We start from the raw sequence: 15,206 nt of genomic DNA, 5'->3' as shown, positions 1-15,206 counted from the left end.
TATAGTGTAATGGTATATGTTTTGTTGTCAGCGTTGTAGACTATTTTGAGGGATAATTGCAACGAAAGGAGAAGAGTCTGTTTTGATTTTATTTTTGATTTTATTTTATCAAACCTTATTTAAAGGCGGAGCCTCCCTTTAAAAGGACACCAAGTTATGGCAGCGTTCGTTGTGTAAGTGGACACCAAACAGGCAACACGCAGGCACACCGCTCCAGAAAATGCAACATTTTAGTTTTCCCCGGCCGCAACAACACAGACAGACCAGTTGCGAAATTAACGTCGGTCCGACGGTCCGAGACCGAGAGATTTCTCGTCGGGCCGAAAGTTTTCAGCAACATGTCGGTCCTTATGACCGACTGAAATTTGGAATAAATAATTAAATTTCTCCGTCAAGACCTGTAACAGATGCAGATGATGACTGACTTTGAATCATGTAATTCAGACTTGAATGCCATGCACCTATTTATGTTTTCCACCGAGGGAGTGCGGGGCAACAGGGTTGATCGCACTTCGTGTCCTGGTAGTAGGGAATTTGCTACGGTACGCCAGACAGGGAGGGGGGTTGACAATGTCGCAACATAGTAATTTTTTTATTTTGCGACATTTTACATTTACTAATAGTCTAATCCCTGCGATCGGCGCGCAAAGCACAGTGCAGCTAATTATATTCAGATCAGTATGAATTACGTCCGTGCATGCAGATTCTAGCAATGGAATGGATTGATTGGTGCAACAATGCGATATAATATTATAATAGTACTCGTCTAGTGAGTGTACCCCTGGTAATGTTAGCATATCGGTGTTATATGACGACTACACCTAGCATCACTTCACTAGTTCCACACTTTAACTTTTCGGAATTCATAATACAGCCCTTCATTTTATCAAACTGACTCAGTTTTCTTTACTTTGATTTTCAATCGAAGCGTTCAAAACATAAACGGTTCATAGAGTACTTAATATGCTGCTGCAGCAAGATTTCATTGGAAAAATACACATGACAAACGCCGCTCTCATTTTGCTATCGAGATCGAGCGTATAGAAATTGCAGACAACATGAACGGCACACGTCACTCGCGGAAATGAATGCATAATTTCTGATCGAAAAGTTTTGCCTGAGCGATTGCTGGTCTCATCTCCCTTTGAAAGCTTAAAGTTATTAAAATGACTCTGAAAAGTTTGACAGACACTCGATACTGCTGAAAAACATCGCGACACGATCATTAATGATACCGTAAAATCTTAAAAGACGCAATTTTTGCGACATTTAGGCTACAGCCCAGGATGACGGTGAGTTTTGCACGCCAGTCGTAAAACGGTATACATCGAAACAATTTGAAGCCCTACTCTCGGCCTCTGAGAGTAAGTATACAAGACAGATCGTGCAACTCGACAAAACTGTTACGACAAGGCCGCTTTGTTTTATAAAATGTACAATAGTCGGCCTTGTGAACTTTGGGTTGAAGTTCAACGAGCAAGCAAAATGTTCTAGCGGTCCACAAACAAACGCAGCGAAACGTAAACTTGACTGTCGACTGCAGGTAGCACAATTGCGCTGTCGTGTATCTAGTCCTTATATCGGGCGTATATGTAGTTCAATACCATGGAGCTAAAAAATACCTCCATTTTCAAAACCAAATATGTTTAGTCGACAGCACTGTTCTCGTAGTAGATTTTTGTCTTAATGTCAATTTATCTAATATGTATACCGTATACTATTTTAATGAAAAGACTTGTATGAAAAAACAATCTAGAATAAGTTACGATACTTGTCCTTTGATTAAAAGTATAACTTCATCTGTTTCTTCATGAATGCAACAGAGGCCACATTTAAGCATATTTATTTTTTGAAAAATGTTGAACTTAAGTAATCCATACGTCATATCAAAATACAAACCAGTTATTTTTCCCTTCTTTTTACATTATAATAAAAGGATGTAGTGATCAATGTTTACATAAAAAATTTATTCATACACTCCCCTTACTCATGACTGTTTTCAGGGTACTAATTAAGCTATTCACTCACTCTTCTACCACTCGTGTTGGCTAATTTCAGAAAAGATTTCCAGCTCGCCAAACATTTCCAATCACAATACTATTTATTTACTATTTATTACTTTAAAAAAAACGCTTTACATGTAAAAACATCTCAAAGCGCAGTACAAAACTGTTCTAAAAAGATCTAAAAATACTGTTTAAAAAGATGTGTTTTAAGATTAGCTTTAAAACTGCTAAAAGAGCAACATGAACGCAATAAAAATGGCAGCCTATTCCACAAACGTGGAGCACAAACGGAAAAAGCCCTGTCACCGTAAAAAGCTGTATTACAAATGGGTTGATAGAGCATATTTGTACCATGAACGGAAGAACGTAAGGCACGACCAGAAGAGCAAATGGTTAATAGTTCCTGAAGATATACAGGGGCCATGTCATGTAAAATCTTGTATACAATACAGAGAATCTTAAATTCAATACGTTTCTGTAGGGGTAGCCAATGTAATTTACTCAACACAGGGGTAATGTGATCTGATTTCTTTGTTCTGGAAACTACACGTGCTGCCGAGTTCTGGATTAATTGAATCTTATTGAGTAGATTGCAATATCACATGCCCTAGTGTAGTGTACAATTGATAAATGCATGCGCATGACAGTGAGGAAGATAAGGGCTGTGATCTTTTCAGATTCCAGATCATGTAGTTGAATGATTCATGATCATTCACTTACACTATTTTGCAATTATGTGAATAATATTCCTTTAGAGTGAATACTTGCTGACTCTATTAATAAAAGACATGGAATATTAAAGATTACAACATTCAAAAGCATAGTATTGGTGGAGAGAGTGCTGACTTTAATGGTAATACAGGTCGTTAACAACTGCATCTATTGAGGACCGGCAGTTTTCGTAAGGACCTGAAGCTTTGGCTTGGAGCAGGTCCTTATGACCTGAAGCTATTTTCTCTTAATTTCGCACACTGAGACAGACTGCCAAGCGGTCAGCGCGAAGTTGTTGCCGACCGAACTCTGTGGTTATATTCAAAGTCTAACGCGACTGGAAGACAATTTTTTAGGAAATTCAAGCGTTTGTGGTGGGGGAATCATGACCGTTGGCGATTTGAACCGACCGTCAATCAAAATCTTGCATAAACTCTGTTTGCGGGATTAGCAAATTGTGACAAAAGGTTGAGATCAGTTTGTGTAATTAATGTTATAGAAATCAAACATCGTACTGGCCAGGTGTTTGACTAGGAGGAGAACTCCACTAATGCGAGAACCTGGGATTGAAAAGTGCGGCTTTAACGAGGGTAGCCTGGTAAGCTTCAGTAAGATGATTATCTTTCCCAGGGCCCTCAGATGAATATAAAAACTGATACAAAGCAGAACTACATGAACATAACCAGAGTCGCAACGCTTAAATGCCTGTTGTTCCATGGTCGTCTCGGTAGACTATGGCTTTTCATATTAAAATGAGCTTCAAAGGTGTTAAACTTTTGGAGGCTTTGTTTGTGGTTGATAATTACACGAGATTATGCGAAAAATACGACGAGATGGCATCGTACTGCCAGTCGCGTAGCAACCATAGTTACTTTGTGAGCTCTCAGGCCAGAAACACTGCTTCACGCCAATCAAAACATAACACGCCAGCAGTTTCATAAACATGTCCTTCCTTGACGCACGTGTAAAAGACGGTATGACTGACCGTAAATCATTGAGTAAAACCAGACAGTATCGATAAAAGACTTTCAAATTTGGTTCAAACACACTCATTATATATTCATAAAAATATGAGAGGAATTTTTAAAACGGTGAAACTCACTTTCCTGAAGCTCAAAACACTCCCTTTTTCGCCAGCACGTCAATTCCGCTCAGCACCACACGACAACAACAACACAAACTTTGCCGAACGTACTTTCGCTTAACAATGGGCGAAAATCCGAAAATTACTCTTCGGAAAAGAGAGGCGAGAGCAACCTGAGGCGAGGCGAACATGGATGGGTTACTTAACCGCTTCTCGCCTTGAACAATACCCGTTGCAATGTTTCTCTGTGATGAAACATGACAATCAAAGCTAGCACACTACAATGCATAGGAAAAAAGTGAAATGAACCAGTGCACAAGAGACAAATGAACGCACACACTAAACGACAAAAAAAAACGACAAGAAAATCAAAATTCAAATTGTATAAATTATTCCCGATAAACTTTAAGGTAATAATTTGAAACTACTGAATTAGTTACTATATATTCGATTCTAATGAACGTTATTCCGCTGTTTCGCACTATTTACGGTAAATGCTCTGCAGTAAAAATCCTTTGTTCAGGAACCACTAATAATTTTTGCATCTTAGATCTTGTAAATCTTTTATGATCAATTTCGGTGAAAAGACTTGTCATATATTGCTGCGTTTATATTTAAAACCCATATAAGTATTCTTACAAAATATTTTATCCGGTAGTGGCATTGTTTAAATAACTCCGGTTGAAGCATTGCATCTTGCATCACACATCACTCTGATAGCTCGTTTTAAATCTCATTCAACCCTTTCATAAACGGTGATGCTCCCCACAAGTGCGGTAAAATATAGCTATTATAAAAAAGTTTTCTCGTATTCATAGGTAAAAAAATGTCTTTTCTCCTAAGCAAAGTAATATTACTATTTACTTTTTAAAACTCTTGTCACAATGCTGTTTCCATATCAAAGTCCACAAAGAAGCTTTTCACACTGAACTGCTTGCAATTCGGTTTCGCAAAGATTAGAGTCTAAAGTTAGTTTATTCAAATATCTGAGACGATATCTCTCCCAGTAAAGTTTCTATCGCGTGTAAATGGTGCATTTCCTACAGTGGGGTGAACGCAACGACATTTAGTCACCAACACATGCCCAAGTATGTACCTACTAAATCATCAAAGTAGAACCGTTACTGCTAAAGAAGGTCTCTGTCAGATTAAGATTACTGAGCTACAGTGTAGGTCTGAAGTTCAGTTTCAAAGCTGAATACCCCCACCCCTCACCCTTACCGATTTGCGAACTCAATAAGTCTTTACATTTTCTTATCGGTTCTACACTTCGGCTTGCATGGTCTCGTTTTGAAAACTGTAACGACATTTAAAGTTTACAATCTTCTTTTTGTGAAAATAGACATTTTTCCCCTTTTCATATGGAATTGATCACTAAAGGTAGTACGGTAAAGACTAAGTCGGCAGGTAAACTTCAACACCAAAACGAGCAATTTACTTTCTTCTCAATAATGAGAAGAAATGTAGGTATTGAGTGTCTTCAGATATTGTATGCAAAATTTCAATTAAATTTGCAAGTAAGAAATTAGCTTTGGAGTCCTTCACAACTATACTAATAGAGGTGTTTGTCCTTTCGTCATATGTCTCTTTGCCTGGAAATAATTATATTCCTAAACTCATCAATTTTCCTCTGAAATTTGAAACAACGAAATCATGCCATACATATTTTAATGTCTAGCAGCAAAAAAAAAAACTTAATGCAAACTTTAGAGATTCATGAAAAATTACACTTAATTATTGCATTATGGTTATATTGCAATATCATATTCGTATTTTCTCAGGTCGGAAGCTAAAAGTTTAAGGTACAAGGCAGATATTCGGACTCCCTAATTTTTACAATTCTTTTCTGATCTATCATTTCTGCGGCCTCATTTTGAAGTTTTTGGAGTAAGACAAATTTTGACGGTCTTTGTTTTTCGCGAGTAGAAAATTTAATTTTTCCCCATAGAGTTAACACAGAGATGGCGGCCATTTTGAAATTAACACAGAGATGGCAGCCATTTTGAAATTCGAATATTGAACCAGATATGAACTGAATGTGCTCACGTATTTTACAACAGGTTCATTAATAGTAGTACGCTTCACAGAACAATCAGATATCTGTTATATCGTTATATGTAGCAGGTTTCATCAACTTTCGCACAGTACTCTAAGAGTTAAAGGGGAAGTTCACCTAGGATGATTTTTACATATGTGCTAGCTTTGTGGTCACTGACCCCAGAAAAGCTATTTTCGCCATTTATAACTTGCACGATTTTTACAAAAACCGATAGAAATAGTACAGGAAGTTGCCCATGTAATTTGAATCATGGGAAAAAAGCGCTAAGCTTGGAGCTTGCATAATGTGATATGGAAGGCACCATTTTCCCATGGGTATGGCATTGTCCACTCACCCATGCTTAAACTAGGGTGTGCGTATTTACATAACTTTTGTTGGTACTGAGTATCCTTTCATAAACGATGCATCACTTATAATAAACTGTCCACTGTCAGATTTTGTGTTGCTGTTTACTAATGTTTAATTGTGAGTGGACAATGTGGGGGCCATACCCGTCCGACCATGGTCCCTTCGATATCACATGAGGGAAGCTCCGAGCTTGGAGCTTTTTCCAATGATTCAAATTACATTGGCAACTTCATGTACTATTTTTATCATTTTCGTAAAAAATCGGGCGTGTTATAAATGGTGAAAATAGCTTTTCTCGGTAAATGACCACAGAGCTACCACATATGTAAAAATCATCCTTGGTGAACTTCCCCTTTAAATGACTGTAATTACAAAACTTCATTTATTATGCAAATGAGCTGTTTATTAACTTGACACTGCTCAATGCTTCATGGGACAATTAGATATCTATCAGATCAACATATGTAGCACGTTTCATCAAATTTAATGCTGTAATTTTGGAGAAATATCACTTATTACAACGTTCATTAAATATGCAGATGAATCCTTTATTAACTTGACACTGCTCAATGTTTCATAGCACAATTAGATATTTATCACATCAATATCTGTAGCAGGTTTCACCAAATTTGGTGCAGTAATTTTAGAGTTATACACCTAATTACAAAGTTCATTAATAATGTAAATGAACCCTTAATTAACTTCACACTACTATTTACCACACAGTCAGATATCTGTCAGATCAGTATCTGCAGCAGATTTCATCAAATTTGGTGCGTGAATTTCAGAGTTATGTCAATAATTACAAAACTTCATAAAGTATGCAAATGAGCAGATAATTGACATGACACAGTATCATCATAATGTTCTGAGATTGTCATCTGTGAAAAAATTCATAATATTTTGTGCAGTATTTCTTGATATATGTCGACACTGTCATTACTGTCTCCATGGAGAAACCATTATATGAAAAAAAATAATAACTTCATTAATATGCAAGCCACAATAACCAAAATCTAATTAGTTCTTACAATTAGCATATGGTACCTGTCTATATATTAAATCTGACTTGAATCTGTTTAGGCGTTTTTGAGTTATCGGGTAAACAGACAGACAGAGAGACAGACAGACAGAGAGACAGACAGACAGACAGACCCATTCACTGAAACACACACGCGCGGACAGACAGACAGATATCGCTATGACATTAGCTCACATGTGTGAAAACGTGAGCTAAAAATGCCACGTAATAGTACCGCACTTTGCAACGTGACCCCTGTTTTTTGTTATTTTTGCTTTGGTACTAGTATGATTGAAAGTTTCATCGAGGAAAGTTTGAGCTAAAGTTTTAACCTTTCACTTTTGAGGCGTTTACCACCTTAAGACTATAAGAGCAACTTAACTTTCATTAGTGCTGTGAATGACTATATATGCAAACATTTTATTCGGGGTTAAGAAACTGTCGTGACTTATACAACAAATATTGTCGTGTTTACATCTCTAAGAAATTTTACCTGCCCATCCGTAATCCAAAAATTATAAGTCAAAAGTCACGTTACCTGGTCATTGTGTACGCAACGCTGCACAGCACAGACAAGCAATAAAGCTATTATTAAATATTTTTGCGTATGAAAGACAGTAACGTTTAGTTTCCTCGAGCAAGTTATGACCAACTTAGTTCAACATTGAACGTATATAGACATGTTTTTAGTGGCTTCTGTTCCCTCAGTATCCCGCTGGTAAAAGCATCACCAACAGTGGAGCCCATTCCTCCATAGAATGGAATTTTCCATTTATCGGCACCTTTTTGTGAAATGTTTGACAATGCTTTGCACTGCAACGAGTAAAACTGCATAAAGAGAAACGTGTTACTAAAAACGATTGCAAAACACTGAATATGGTGACCCAACAACTATTTGCCAATTGCATAAAGCATTTATGCATACTTTCATAACGCAAACTTAAGGTGGGAGACAACCAGCTGGAGTTACGACAGAACAGTCACGTGAACCAGCGCTCCTAACCGCGGAAAGGATTACGATAAGGCGAAGTATTAGTAGGGGTAGAATCCCATTTGACGACCTATTCATTCAACGTTCCTGAAGTGAGAAGAGACCTTACCTAAGGTAATGTTACTGGGTTTTTTGTTGGTTTGAACACCATTGAATGCATATGTACATGTACTATTCATGAGTTCTGTTCTCGGAAATGTGAGTATGCTAGGTCGACGGCACTCCCTTGGGTCGGGCCGATTTTGCGCCGAACAAAGCTTCCAATGGAAAACGTTGTTGGAATTCAAGAACTGTCCAGTTTCTTGATACTCCACTGTACAGTATATGAAAATTTTAAGATGAAGGATTAATCAACAGTAGGGAATCGCCATTTTCTTTAAAATAAGAGGTCATGTAAAATGTTGCAGTGAGTAAGTAAGAAATGTGATAAAAAAGATTTGTATTCAATCATCCATCTGGTGTTTTAGGTACATATGGCATGGAAGAGCTTTTTCATTTTATACACCTCACCATACAACTTTCAGTCATCAAAAATGCGGGAGCTGTTTAAGATTAAAATATTGCCATTTCCTTTCAATGTAGATTTTTTTAAAATTCCTCCATTTATGAATTTCATTTGTATGCAGACCGTGACACAAGACAGTAGCTGACTGAGTTATGAAGATACACAATATTGATATTTAACAAAAGGATTAAGAACAACCGCCGACTCAGCATTTTCACGTGTTCTTTAGAATTGAAATAACCATGCCACGATATCTTGAGATTTACAGAATACTGATACCATATTGAATGTTTTTCAAAATAACTTCTCTCAACAAACCTTCTTCAACTTTTTCAAGAAAATCACAATATTACATTGTTCTTGTATTGCTATCAATGGCATAGGCTGATACGGGTTGTGCTCTACCCCAAGTGTAAAATGTATATGACTATTTTAATTTTGCCAACAAACTTGAAGGCAAACTGTAACACTTGTGTTTTATCCTTCTCTTAGTTATATGAAAAAACCCCAACTACTTGAGTATAATTCCCCAAGCATAATATTATTATTTCATGAAACGTGCTTCCCAAGAATTTTGGTTGATTTACGATGGTCGTTATTTTTGTATCCGCAGAAACTCACCATGTACCGCTTTGTATTGGCTCTCGCTCTTTGCGCCTGCGCATCAGCCTATCTGGCTCCTCTGTACAAGGCCAAGGAGGGCGCAGTTATCCCCAACAAGTACATCGTCAGTCTTCATGTAAGTGTACAGCACAACGCATCGAGCGAGGGACTTTCTGATTTTTGACAGTTCCTTGTAAAAAAGATTGTTCTTAACATTATCTTGCAACATCAAACGATAACCTCTTACATTACACATTACCGTATCTTTTCATATTACCTTATTGCCAAACAATATTGTCTCTATAGGGTAAAGAAAATTCCTTTCTCCTACGGCTAAATTTATATTTGTACGTATCTTTCGACCTCACCACGACCTTTAGTTGTCATCAGGGTCTCGAACAGCGACAAATCTGGAGGTTGATCTTTGGAGTAGACAATCTAATGGGTAACTTTGTTACACCATTACAAGTTTAAATCTCTCATTTTTGCTGATTTTGATGCCGAGAAAGACAACCTCTCTTTCTAATTATCATTGGATTTAATGAAAAGATGTTATAGTTTCATCAAGTTTCAGATTAAGTATGCGTACTCTTTGGTGATCTTCTTTCAAATCAGTTGCAAGTACACTTAAATTGACATAAATAGCCAAAATTATAATGAAATGTTTTATCATTAAAAATTGTCGTGTGCAGCCCTCATGTCACGCCAAACATTTTGGTTATAATTCATTGTCAGGATGGTGTCAGCAAGGCAGATATCATCGACCAAATGCAGATTGTTCTGAATGCCAAGAGACTTGACGGCATCGTCCATCGTCAGTTCAAGAAGGTCATTAACGGATTCGCCGCTGATTTGCCAGAAGTGATCGTCAATTGGGTGAGTATTCCTTAATAGGATCATAGAAATCACATTTTATTTCAAAATAATGACAAAAAACGAAGAAGAGAAGTGTGTTGACATCAATGAATGCTAGAAGTCGTCATCCAATGCAAAACTCTGACAAATATCAACTTTTAGAGAGTTGATAAATCATGCGTAACTGAATTCTAACAAATACCTCTTAACTTAACCAATTATCTATACCGTAAACAGCAGCTGCCCAAACCTTATTCTAACTTCTTTCATGAAAATAATGTGTATGAGGTACGACCATTGCCTTCGTGATACGTTGATGTGATACGTTACAGCGGACGCCCGACACCTACAAAGTCATCCAGTTCAAACTTTATCCAAGAATTTCGACACTATACAGAGATTTTCTAATTTAAGCTGCAGGATTGTATTTTCATAATGATTGCTCTTTTTCCCTCATGAAAGCTTCGTACTTTGGAAGAAGTTGAATTCATTGAGGAGGAACAAATCTACAGAGCCGATGAAACCTGGGGTCTTGACCGTGTCGACCAAGCTGATCTCCCATTGGATGATTCCTTCACCCCAAGAGGTAGATAGCTGTTCGAAAATCATTGATGTTTATGAATCTGATTTCTTCTTTGAACCCTCCCGGAATATTTCCGCCATTTTGAGTAATTATTCTAATCTAGCACCGTGTGACCAGTTATCTCTAGCCCTATAAATCATAAATTATAGTACACATTGTTCAACGTGAACTCGAGTTGTCGTGTAGTTGCTATTTTATGGGTAGGTTCTTCACAGATATGATTGAGTTTTCTAAAGTATTCACCGAAGACGACAAAATTCGACGACACATGCATGTCCATTCAAAGCTGTTTATTCGTATTATAGGGATTCCAGGCACTGGACTTTGAAAAAAGATTTTGAGCGTAACTTTTACGGTACACTTTGAAAAGAAGATGATCACTATCGGACCTTGTTGGTCCTATCAGATTCTACGTAGAATGGTTCACATTATTACTTGTATTTTACGCCGTTTACAGGTACTGGTTCTGGTGCCAACGTATACGTCATCGACACTGGTATCAACTACGACCACGACGATTTTGCCGGCAGAGCTAAGTACTTCGACGATCAAATCGGCACCGGTGTAAGTGTGTTCGCTTTTTAATTTTGCTTTACGTTTCATGACTTTAAGGCGTCACTGATACTGTCTTTTGTATAAATATGCATTTACTAATTTGTGTCTTCTGAAATATATCGTCCTGATATCTTCCTACAATCACGTTGAAATATCCACTGTGCAATCTGTCAATACGTAAATGTACTTATACTGGTCACTGTTCAATTGCCAACACAGTATTTTAAATTGGTAACTTTATAATTTTGACGGAACAATAAAAAAGTTGTTGGAGGGAATACAAGCAATCACATTTCCCCCCCTCAAAATATAGTGCTTTTATCTCTTTTGAAGCATGTTTTTAAAACAAGCATTGTTTCTCCACAGGGAAGCGACTGCAACGGACATGGGTCTCACTGCGCAGGTACAGTTGGTGGTGCAACCTGGGGTGTCGCAAAATCCGCCAACCTGTGGGCCGTACGTGTCCTAGGATGCTCTGGTTCAGGTTCAACAAGTGGCGTTGTAGCTGGTAAGTCAACAAAATATATACAACAAGTCTATTTTGGCAACAGACAGAAATTATACATTGTCTACATTTCCGACATCATGACTATTTTTATTTGCTGTACGGTGGCAAACGATTACTTCTTTTCAACAATACAACAATACGTGTAACCTTAAGGTAGTACGCGCCTATATAGAAAGTGAATGAGTTAAAATGTGCTCAAACTTTTGTCAATGAAACTTTCACCGTTCTCTTACCATACCAAAAAAACTCAGGGGTAGGGTAAAAACCTTGCAAATGTTGGTACTAGGGAAACAAATTACCTGACTTTTCCCGACATTTGAAATTCAAAATGGCTGCATCCCTGTGTCAACTCTATGGGAAAAATAACGTTTAGGACTCTTAAAATTTTTACTCGCCTGTAATCTAAATATGCCGATATATGGTCAAAGGGGGCGTTCCTTGATATTCAAAATGCCCGTGTGAGGGGGCTGTTTGTAAAAAGCGGCTACCCGTTTAAAATCTGTGATTGGTTAGATTTTCTCTTTCCATGGTAACTGTGGCAAAATTGGAACAGGTGACAGTATACCACGAGCAGGAAAGTAAAATTTTAGAGTCCGAATATCTGTTTCGAGGCGCATTCTACCTTTAAATTGAATTTTTACAGGTATGGACAATGTTGCCACTGGTGGTAGCTTACCCGGTGTTGCCTCAATGTCCCTTGGTGGCGGAACGTCATTTATTATGGACCGTGCCGTGAACACTCTCAAATCTGCCGGTTTCATTGTCGTCGTCTCCGCCGGCAACGACAATTCTGACGCCTGCAACCAGTCTCCCGCAAGGGCCGCCTCTGTAAGTCCATTAGTTGTATTTGAAACTGATTCGAACATTTTCATTTATTCTTTGCTGTTCTCCGCACATATCGAAAATCATGTACAGTACATTTTAGATCTTATGACCAAAATGTGAGATGAAACAACACATCTTCAAAAGTCTTTTCATATTTGAGAATTACCAGAACTCATGACATAGCTTCGATACTCCTATTTAACAGGCCATCACAGTCGGTGCCACTGACATCAACGACAGACGTTCATCCTTCTCCAACTACGGTGACTGTGTGGACATCTTTGCTCCCGGTACTTCCATCACCAGTTGTTGGTGGACTGGTACTGACTCAACAAGAACCATCAGCGGTACATCCATGGCCTGTCCACATGTTGCTGGTAAGTAGAGAAGTGTTCATAGTAAAGTAGTACAGTATTATCTTCTCAGACTGCTGCTTTGCCGAGGATGCCGCTAAGGTATATTCGGGAACAGGAATTCCGACTCAAAACTTTATTGATATTTTGTTCGCTTACCACTTGTTGGGGCTCATTTGGATGTTTATTGAGTACAGTTTTGTGAAAACCCGGAATTTTATGTTACCCCATAGAGTTAACACCACGGCGGCCATTTTGACTTTCAATATCGGTAAATCTTGGGTAAATTGTTTCTCTAGCACCAAAATTTGCACGATTACCCCCCCCCCCCCTTTTTATTCATTATTTTGACTCGAGAATGGTTGAAAGTTTGCTCTACGAAAGTTTGAGCAAAACTTTGTCTTTACTATGCCACATTATTTTAGTAACTTAAAATCTCGATGTTTATTACCAATTTAAGCCGCAAGTCGCCATTTTCGTTACCAATTTATTCAAGTTGTACAATAACTTCCCGATGCATGGAAAATCGTATTTTTGCTAGAAAGTGAACTTTCGGGGCGCATGGATTACGTTTTGTATTCCTTTGGACACACGAACAACCTGGATAAAGAAATATTTGATTTTTGACACATGGCAATTCTGTCAGTATGCTCTGAAACAAAACTGGTTAATAACACAATTCAGTAACATAAAACGTTCCCATTGAACGAGCTGTTTTGCTTAGTCGGATAACAACAACCACTGTAAATCTGTCTATCTGGTGTAACGATCTTACTTACATGGTGCACGCTTGTCTTTTCTTCTTAGGTGCCTGTGCTGTTTTATATGGAGCCAGTCCAAACAGCTCCCCAGATGACGTAGAGACGGAGCTTCTGAGTCTTGCTTCAATGGACAAAATCAGCGACGTACAGGGATCAATCAACGCTCTGCTCTACATCGGTAAATAACTTGCAGTTTATTTTGCACAGCTTAAAGCTCCATATAAGCCGTATCTTTTGGCTATTTTTTCAGAACTTTTGTTTTGTGGTTTCCCTGTACTTTCTGCATTGAATCCCTTAACTGTAATTTAATGCCAAGTATTTAGCATATCAACACAACCTATATTAGTATCATCTCCATTGTTGAATATTGTATTCAAGTCCGGACTAGAATTCATTTGTAAACAATGATCACTACACACATACAAGCTGTGTTGACAAAAAGAATACTCGAAATTTCAGCATGACAAACGGATTATGGTCAGACACGGTATACAAATATACAAAAGCAGTATACAAATATACAAAAGCAGAATACTGAAAAACTTGCCACAAGTTACAGCTTATGTCCCTTTAAATTACCAACTACAGACCTCCAAGATTGTGGACGTGTTAATTAAAAATTTCTCTGTGCGCGAGTCACCTATGATTACTGGTCGGAATGTTGATAATTAATGACTGTCGCAACTTTAACATTAAAAAGTATACTTTTTACAACACTAAGATTAAACGTAGTCTGGATTAAACAAGTATGTTTTTGCTTTCTATCGATTGACAGGTAACTAATAAGGAACAGCAGCGGGAAAGACACCGTTGGCACACTGTGCTTGTGATGGCATACGGTAGAATCATGATAGATTATTTTAAGAATGTAATTATCTTGAAGTTCGAATAAAGTGCACAACGTGTTGTAACTAAAACACTGTGTCATGTCGTACATTGAACCTTGGTGCGAGTAAATATTTATGCTAACGTTATGTTACTATGTTGACAATAGTCTTACTGACATTACTAAAGTTATGTATTCTCTCTCTCTGTCTCTCTGTCTCTCTGTCACTGTCTCTGTCTCTCTCTGTCTCTCTCTCTCTCTCTCTCTCTCTCTCTCTCTCTCTCTCTCTCTCTCTCTCTCTCTCTCTCTCTCTCTGTGCGAGGCAACAAAACGTCTCGAAATAGAATGACGTACTTCCCCAGTCTTACAATTATTTCAAGTTCAAGGCTTCTGCTTGTGTCATCTTGACTTTAAAACTGTGAATGTCGAACATTTAATTTTTCACACGGAGACTCAAAGTAAAACGGTCATGGGAACTACACCTGTGCGAGTTTCGTGTTTACAAACAATGTATTTCGTGCACGATATCCAGATGCATCTCATCATTATAGCTGCAACATTTAAATTATACGATGTAGATTATGATTGCATGATTAAATATTTTAACTTTCA

At 37.8% G+C, this 15,206-nt stretch overlaps 1 protein-coding gene across 1 annotated transcript; it reads left to right on the top strand.

The window, feature by feature from the left end:
• The first annotated feature begins 8,200 nt into the window (after positions 1-8,200).
• On the top strand, positions 8,201-14,685 carry LOC139116443 (aqualysin-1-like). Its single transcript, XM_070679073.1, has 10 exons — positions 8,201-8,334; positions 9,339-9,464; positions 10,064-10,204; positions 10,646-10,769; positions 11,224-11,330; positions 11,688-11,829; positions 12,473-12,657; positions 12,860-13,031; positions 13,815-13,946; positions 14,544-14,685. The coding sequence occupies exons 2-10, from the start codon at positions 9,348-9,350 to the stop codon at positions 14,549-14,551; spliced, it is 1,128 nt and encodes a 375-aa protein (XP_070535174.1). The 5' UTR covers positions 8,201-8,334; positions 9,339-9,347; the 3' UTR covers positions 14,552-14,685.
• The last annotated feature ends 521 nt before the right edge of the window (positions 14,686-15,206 follow it).

Source organism: Ptychodera flava, chromosome 17 (genome assembly GCF_041260155.1).
Source record: "Ptychodera flava strain L36383 chromosome 17, AS_Pfla_20210202, whole genome shotgun sequence".
In the NCBI taxonomy this organism is placed as follows: domain Eukaryota; kingdom Metazoa; phylum Hemichordata; class Enteropneusta; family Ptychoderidae; genus Ptychodera; species Ptychodera flava.
The sequence above is the reverse complement of the archived record's forward strand: the minus strand, read 5'-3'. Positions and strand labels throughout refer to the sequence as shown.

Excerpts from the sequence above, each read along its gene's own strand:
- LOC139116443 (XM_070679073.1), top strand. The coding sequence starts at position 9,348 with ATGTACCGCTTTGTATTGGCTCTCGCTCTTTGCGCCTGCGCATCAGCC. Across the intron at positions 11,331-11,687 it reads ACGATCAAATCGGCACCGGT|GGAAGCGACTGCAACGGACA; the intron begins GTAAGTGTGTTC and ends GTTTCTCCACAG. Across the intron at positions 11,830-12,472 it reads AACAAGTGGCGTTGTAGCTG|GTATGGACAATGTTGCCACT; the intron begins GTAAGTCAACAA and ends GAATTTTTACAG.